The sequence below is a fragment of the Sinohyriopsis cumingii genome, unplaced genomic scaffold (genome assembly GCF_028554795.1).
Source record: "Sinohyriopsis cumingii isolate HCF-2022 unplaced genomic scaffold, ASM2855479v2 utg001527l, whole genome shotgun sequence".
NCBI lineage: Eukaryota > Metazoa > Mollusca > Bivalvia > Unionida > Unionidae > Sinohyriopsis > Sinohyriopsis cumingii.
The window spans coordinates 1493952-1502683 of record NW_028316012.1 but is presented as its reverse complement, the minus strand read 5'-3'; the positions used below and the strand labels follow the sequence as shown (position 1 = coordinate 1502683).

Here is an 8732-nt window from a genome sequence, read left to right as displayed (position 1 = left end):
GATTTATTTATTCCTGAGCTAAAATGTGATAGCTATTGCATTGGTATCCATCCTCATTGGAAATAATTTCCATGATTCAAATCCAGAAAGGATTAGTTGATGCAGGAAACGGAACGTTATATAATATAGCGTACAGGTACTTCGTTTAAAATTAAGCCAAAATTTCGGTTTACGTTTGGTTAAATTTTATTGATGCCTAGAGTAATGCACATCGTCGTTGATTAGATTCGACTCCGATTAGAGCAAGAAAGGCAAAAAATACATTCCAATGTTATGAGCCACCCTATTATGTGAAGGTATTATTTGTAATAATTAAATATAATACCTGTCAAATAAGCTAAACTTGCAAAGTGCCGTGCATGACATAAAGCGGACATGTTTCAAAAAGAGTTGTCTTTGACTAATGGAATAACATCCACACAATGATTTTTTTAAACTGTCGAAAGATACATAGCATGTACGCGAGAAACGGAAAATATATGATGAATCATTGAGCAGTAAAGAAACGGGTAAAACATTACGACACTCAAGTAAGTAATCTGCCAATATAACATCTCTGCAACCGAAGTGGCGGAGGTATGTTACAAAGATGGAAGTAAAAAGATGTATAACATATTTCGAGCGTTTGAAAAATAACGAATTTATTGGACGTGAAAAATGTGGGGAAATAACAACGAATTATAGCAAGAAACTGTCCAAACATCCGATTTTATTTTTAGTACAATGGTCTAAAAAAAAATAAGAAAGTGTATCGAAAATCATCACGTCAATGTAGTCAATAGCTGCAGTTCGAAGCCTGTTTGATAATCTCTGATGTTGTAAAAAAAAGATACTGTAGAGAACAAAATAAATATGTGTGTACATATGTATGCAAAGAAGAAGGATTATGCTCATTAAGTTCCTACTGTCAGATCCAGCAGTGCGATCCGATGCTTAGACATTCAAAAAATGCGCCATAATTTATAACATGTCAGCAACAATGTTGCCAATACATTTTAATATAAGGAAACGATACTATATATTTGATTTAACTGTATCAGAGGCGATGAACTTCCCTCTTTCACGTTTTGCAAAAACACGTTATGAATTCTTTTTCGACGACGAACTTTTGAAGAAATACCTGACCTGCAGTGACAAGCTTCGCAAAAAATTAAGTTCTGGTATATACTTTCTTTACGCTATTACTCATCATCATCGTCATCGTCGTCGTCGTCATCGTCATCGTCATCATCGTCATCAAACCTTTAACCCAAGACGTCGTTGGGCACCACAGTTGACTTTGCAACCAATTCACTCAATCTTTCCCTGTTCCTTCCTGCCCTTTGGAAATCTCCAAATACTATGCCTGTCCACTTCTTAATGTTCCCTTTCCACCTCTTTTCATGTCTGCCTCTTCTTTTGTACCCTCACATTGTGCCTAGCAAGATTGTTTTCAAAAGTCCAGATGATCTTTAGACATGACCGTACCACTTCAATTTACGCCTTTTTACAGTGGCCAAGAGGTCTTCACAGGATCCGATGGCTAGTTGGCTCATGTTGTGGATGTCTTTGTTGGTAACATGGTCAATGTATGACATGCCCAAGATCCAGTTGTTTTTTAAAAGACAGCGTTTCCACTGCAACACCACTTCATCTACATTAGGCTAACCGAACAAAATGATTACCAATATTTGTTAGACCTTTTTATATTATCATCTTGCTGATCATTTTCGTCTCCTAATGAAGTCCTTCGTCCTCTTGGATCACCCCCACCCCCTCCTAAACTTTGTACATAATTTGCTAAAGATGGTAATATAGTAAATAATGTCACGCCACCATCAATGCCTAATAATGTTATTATAATTTTTCAAATAGTTCATATTATCTGCTGTATTTACAATTGAAGAATTTACAGATATGACGATTGCAGGAAAGAACGTGAGAAATCATTCATTGAAAGAGTGCTGATACGAATGAATCATCAGTAGCCATGCTCTGAAAAAAATTACAAACAGTGATTTAAAAATAGTGATTTGTACAGGAATGTTGGCTTCTGACACTTTCTGCTATAAATTTCACTAACGGAAATAGACATTAATTTATTCAAACACGATTTCGGATCTTTTAGGATATTTAGTGTTTGAAGTTAACGTTTCTAATTTTGCAGGGCATTCTTTTCTCAGAATACCCATGGGTACACCAATCAGAATTGCTAAATTTGCTATAATCCAATATTCTCTGTTAAGTTTTAAAAGGAGCAACTATTTTTCACATAACAAAAACAAAATTAGATTGTGTGTACTTAACGTTCCCTGTATATGGTGGTTAGAAGCATAATTGACGTTCCGTGTCTATGGCGGTTAGAAGCATACCTGACGTTATGTGTCTATGGTGGTTAGAAACATACTTGAAGTTCCGTGTCTAGGGTGGTTGGAAGCATACTTGACGTTCCGTGTCTATGGTGGTTAGATGCATACTGGACGTTCAGTGTCTATGGCGATTAGATGCATACTTAACGTTCCGTGTCTATGGCGGATAGAAGCATACTTGAAGTTCCGTGTATATGGTGGTTAGAATCATAACTGACGTTCCGTATATATGGTGGTTAGAAGCATAATTGACGATCCGTGTCTATGGCGGTTAGATGCATACTTGAATTTCCGTATCTATGGTGGTTAGAATCATGACTGATGTTCTGTTTCTATTGCGGTTAGATGCATACTTGACGTTCCGTATATATGGCGGTTAGAAGCATACTTGACGTTCCGTGTCTATGACGGTTAGATGTATACTTGACGTTCCGTGTCTATGACGGTTAGAAGCATACTTGACGTTATGTGTATATGGTGGTCAGAAGCATATCTGACGTTCCTTGTTTATGGTGGTTAGATGCATACTTTGGGTTTTTGGACTAAATGAATAACACAAACACAGTGTGAGCAAGATGGAAATTTATTAAATGAATTAATAATAAAAAAGATATATGATGTAAAAATATTATGATTCTCTCGCGCTCTCAATATAAGACTGACCCAAATCACTCTACACAACATTCACACATTTAAAATAAACCAAAATATTAAATCAATAAGAAGTACAGATCCAAGAAACCTCATGGACTGTAGATACGCTTCAAACAATATTTTACACTACAAGAGAGATTCGCATAATCTCGAATATGAACTCCTTTTAAGATTCAAAATAATCTTATGAACACAACTAAGATTCAAAATGACCTTATGAACACAACTAACACTCAAAATAATCCTATGAAAACAACTAAGATTCAAAATAATCTTATGAACCGAAAAATGCCATTGGAACAATAATTGAACGAAACGTAAGCTTCTAGACCCCTTGTTAAGTCGCCCGATTGCTTGGGTTGGCCCACACTTTTATCGGCCGATCACATCCTTTATGGATCCACCACATTTACAGTCGTACGTATACACGTACAGACAGCATACAGCACCCTTTTGAATTTGCTACGTCTACGTCCGTGGCACAGACATACGTACATACATACATAAGTATCGATAGCACGCAGCCAAATACTCTGGAAACTCCAGACAGCTCTAAACAACTTTAGACAGCTTCAGACAGCTTCAGACAGCTCTAGTCATATTCACAGTCACAATCACAGTGACAGTCACAATCAGAACGACAGTCACAATCAGCTACAATTAAACCAAATTGGTCATAATAATAGTTTCTGTATAATCTCTAGATCTAATAGTGACTTGTAATTCAAAGTTCAAATCTGCGTTGTAATAAATGCATTATTACGCTATAAGACATTACAAACCGAATAAGCTTCGCATATCAAATGAAATGTAAATTTAACACTTACCCCTATGGCTGGAGAACAATGGAGAGTGTACACTCCTTGACGTGATCCAAAACGACCAGTGTCGGTTTTAGAAATTGATCTTACTTAAATCCATAGGAAAGTGAGCAAAAGTCAGGGTAAAATATCCGTGTATATCATGTTATTAATGTTCCTGCGTCACAAGTAATTTCTGGCGAGGTACATGTTAATACAGTCGCTTACCTGGAAAAACAGGTATTCACCCTAGATAACGTTGTACGCATGTACAACGAGAAATAGTCAAATAATTCTAAGGCAAAACCAAGTTATTTCGTTGCCTAATTATGTGACAATACCTCTCCCCAAGAGAAAAACAAATGTACACATTTCCTTTTTTAAAAACCCTCACAGAATAAAATAAAAATAACTACTAATGATATGTTACAATATTTACACCGGTTATACTGCAATCTGGATTTTCTATGCTAGGTAAAAAAAAAATCAAAATTTCAAATCATGCCCTACTCAAGTAGTCGCCTCTATATTTTCATCTCCTCTTATTGCCTCTACATGGAAGCGATAAGGATGTAGTGTCAGCACCCAACGCATCAATCGAGCGTTAGCGACATTGACCTTGTTTAAACACAATAAGGGTTGGTGATCAGTCTCGAGAACGAAGTCTCTCCCAAAAAGATACGCATGATACTTCCCAATTCCCCACACTACGGCCAAACACACTTTCTCAATGAAGGAATAGTTTTTCTCCCTGGGTAGCAATTTCCTACTCGAGTAAGCTACGGGTAATTTATTGTTATCTTGCTCTTGCAGTAAAACTGCTCCCAACCCAGTTTCAAAGGCATCTGTTCTTAAAATAAAGGGTTTGCTAACATCTGGTAACTTTAATAAGGTGCACTTTTTGTTTCTCTTTCAGCGCGCAAAAAGCTCTATCTTCTGGCGGTCCCTACTCTGCTTTGTTGGGTTGCCCCTTCTTTGTCAGATCAGACAGTGGGATAGCAATGGCTGCAAAGTTTGGTATAAACTTTCTATAGAACCCTACTAGACCTATAAATGAATGAACTTGCGTTTTGTTATCCGGCTTAGGTGCGTTCCTAATCGCTTCCACTTGCTTGGGGTGAGGTTTCAACTGACCCGAACCACTGACCCTATGACCCAAACAATCTAAATCTGTACAACCAATACTGCATTTAGTGGGTCTCACTGTGAGGTTGGCTCTGCGGTGTCTGTCGAAGAGTTCCGTCCATCACGGACACGTGCTCACTCCAAGTATTGGTGTACACAAATATGTCATCTGCAAAGCTATCAACGCTTGCTAAAACTCTTATCAACTTGCGCATCAAACGACAGCAAGTGGCACTGGCACCTACTAACCCGAATGGCATTACCATGAATTGATATAATCCTTTCTGGGTCGCAAATGCTGTTAATGTACGGGACTCTTGAACAATGGGAACCTGCCAATATCCCTTGGACAGATCTAATTTGGAAATCCATCGGATGCCCGACAACTTCGCAAATAGACCCTCCATATCTGGCATTGGTTCTGCATCGAACACCGTGATTTTATTTAACTGTCGAAAGTCGATACAGAATCGGTTCGTCCCATATTTTTTGTGACTAGCACTAAGGGAGAAGAATTTGGCGAGTTGGAAGGTTCAATCACCCCCCAGATCTAACATTTTACTCACCTCTTCGTCCACAGCTTCTTGTGTGTTGTATAGTACCGGATAACCTTTGATTCTAATGGGGTCAGGTGTAATTTTGAGGTCTACCAAGGTTGTACAACCGGGTCTGTCGGTGAATACATCCGAGTATTTAACCAAAAGTGCATTAATTTGGTCTTTGGTCAACTCTGCACTCAATCGACTTGATCTCCCCCTTCCCTTGCAACACCCAAGGAACACTCAATGAAAACCTCGTGTTCTGATTCTCCCACGTCGTCGTCGATGACTGCCGTATAAACGACATTCAAGACCCCTTTTTCTACATTGTCGCTCTGTCTCTTGAGGTACAACTTAAGCATGTTAGCATGGAATGTCTTTAAATTACCGTCTATGTCAATTGTATAGTCCATGTCATTCTTGGCCTCTCTAACTTCGTAGGGATCTTTCCACTGGACTAGTAACGTATTTGTGCTAGTAGGAAGAAGCAATACAACCTGATCTCCTACAAGAAATGTCCCATTTCGTGCTCTGCGGTTATAATACTTGGCATAGCTGCGTCCCGCTTTCATTAATTCGTCACGTGCCATCTGGCATGCACTTTCCAGTTTCTCTCGCAGATCTAATACGTACTGGTAGGTAGTTTTTATTTCCTCGCTCGCGACGTCACCTGTCCATAGTTGGCGTAGTATCCGCATCGGGCCTCGAACTGTTCTTCCGTACAGCAATTCGAAGGGTGAAAACCCTAAACTTTATTGCGGTACTTCACGGTACGCGAACAGAACCACGTTCAAATAGCGGTCTCAGTCCTGTCGACGTTCCGCGCACATCTTTCGTAGCATATGCTTTAGGGTACCATTAAATATATCCACCAGTCCATTGCACATCGGATGGTATGGGGTAGTATTTAGCTGTTTGATTGATAACAGCACACTTATTTCACCCATGAGGTCAGAAGTGAATTGGGCACCACAGTCCGTAAGGATTTCTTCTTGCACCCCTACCCTATTGAAGATGTCAACCAATGCTTCAGCCACCCGTTCCGTTTCAATAGTTGGTAACGCTACGGATTCGGGATATCTGGTTGGATAATCCATAAGAGTAAGAATATACCGGTTCTTCCTTTCGGTAACTGGTTGTATTGGACCTACAATATCCACCGCCACTCTTTTAAACGGTGTATCTATTAATGGCATCTGTCCTAAGGGAACCCTTGTGACTCTTCCCTTACATACGGTTTTCTGGCATACGTCACAAGACCTACAGAACCGTGTGACATCGCCATTAACACCAGGCCAGTAAAATTCATCGACTACACTGCTGGTGGTCTTCGCCTTGCCTAGGTGACATGCCATGCTAGACTCATGGGCCACCTTAAGTACTTGAGATCTGTATCTCTGGGGTACGACCACTTGCCAATACCTCTTACCCTCCGGAGTGATAAACTCCCTATGACTTAGCAAGTTCCTATGAACGAATCTAGAGCTGCCCCCAACCTTGCAGTGTCTAATTGCACCGGACGCTATTTTCTCAATAACAGTTTTGATGGATTCGTCAAGTTCTTGTTCTCGTTTGAATTCATCACACGAAATTTCGGAGATCTATTCATTATTAATTTCTGAAACGCGTTTTTCTCTCGTCTGGTTTGCGCTCGCGTTTCGACTGCCTGGGCCAAAGGTATCCTGAAATCTGCCATGAATGGAAGACGGGAACCTTCAACATTACCGATAGTCAGATCTTAAATAGGGTTTTCCATACAAAGGGCATCTACAGTTCCGGTTAGGAAAGGTGTTTCTACCGTGATCCTTGCTACGGGAATGCGACCGATCGTCTGATCGAGAAGCATACATGGGGACTCTGACCCGAGCATTTGGTTATCCTGCACGAGACTATGTTTAATCACTACACCCGTGCAACCAGTGTCACGTAATGCTACGACTTCTCGACCGTTCACGAAACCTCTCGGGGTTGGTACTCGCGCATCGGGGAAAAGACACGTGCCAAGTGTATGAATACCTGGTTCTACCTGCCCCAGATTATCAGATATAATTTTTCTCCGTATAGCCACTGCTACCTTATGCACGAGTCCCTTTCTTTTAGGACATTTTCCTTGAACATGACCCCATTCCTCACACAAGTAACATTGTATACCCTGACGACCTGTATCCCTAACTGACCTACTAGCCTCAGCTGATTTCGCAAGCTCCCTAGGCATCGGTCTCGTAGACTGGTTTCCAGACTTAAAATCTTTTGAAACCATGTTCTGGGTTCCCCCATGAGCCTCGGTATAGAAATAGGCTTGTTTAGCCATATCCTGTACGTTTGAATAGACTTTCTCTTTCAGAAACTGACTTAGTTCCCGCCCAACTTTGTTCAACAATTGACCTCTGAGCAAGAAATCAGTCAACCCTTCAAACGTTTTCACCGCTTTGCTACATTCAATCAACCGCTGAAAATAGCTCGCTATTCTAGCGATGAACTGATCAAAGGTTTCTCCCTTTTGGCGCTTGCTATACCTGAACATTTTACGGAAACCCTGTTCAGTCAGCTCGTACCTTTTTAGAAGTGCTTCCTTCAGGACGTCGTATTTGAACACATCCTCTCTAGGAAGTCGCGAGTACACATCCAGCGCTTTACCTTTTAATAAAGCACTGAGATGCAGTGCCCAGTCATTTCGACTCCTCTTCTGATTCTCGGCATACCGCTCAAACCGATGAAGATAACTATTCATGTTATATTTTTCATCGTCAAAGGGGGTTAATTTGGGACCCTTGAATTTACTAGAGACAGAATCGTGTTCTCCTTTTCTAGCTGTTGCTAACTCTACCTTACGTTCATGATCTCGTTGCCTCAATCTTTCTTCTACCTCCAAACCTTCTAACCTTGCTTGTTTTTCTAACTCTATCTTCTCCCTCTCAGCTCCACTTTCCCATTCTATCATTTTCTTTTCGGCCTGTTTTTCTAGTTCTATCTTATCCTTCTCTAATTCTGTTTGCCTTTCCTCTGTTTTCCTTTTTCCCGTTCAAGTTGTTTGGTCATTTCCATCTCCTTTACCCTTCCATCCCTCACCCGGGCCTGTTCTTCCCTTTCTAGTTTCCTCGCCCTTACCCTTTCATCCCTCTCCCGGGCTTGTTCTTCCTTTTCCAATTCCCTCGCCTTTACCTTTTCATTCCTCTCCCGGGCTTGTTCTTCCTTAATAATTTCCCTTAAACTTTCTCCCTCATACCCAAGTTCTGCAGTGTGGCAGTTTACAGTGATGTCTACCA

General features: G+C 40.4%; 1 protein-coding gene across 1 annotated transcript; it reads right to left on the bottom strand.

Annotated features, from left to right (window-relative positions):
• Positions 1–7204: 7204 nt before the first annotated feature.
• LOC149772006 (uncharacterized) lies at positions 7205–8407 on the bottom strand. The gene has a single exon (XM_089947961.1). The coding sequence runs from the start codon at positions 8405–8407 to the stop codon at positions 7205–7207; it is 1203 nt and encodes a 400-aa protein (XP_089804087.1).
• Between the last annotated feature and the right edge of the window lie 325 nt (positions 8408–8732).

Bases quoted from the DNA above. Each gene is read 5' to 3' on its own strand.
- LOC149772006 (XM_089947961.1), bottom strand. From the start codon at position 8,407: ATGATAGAATGGGAAAGTGGAGCTGAGAGGGAGAAGATAGAGTTAGAA.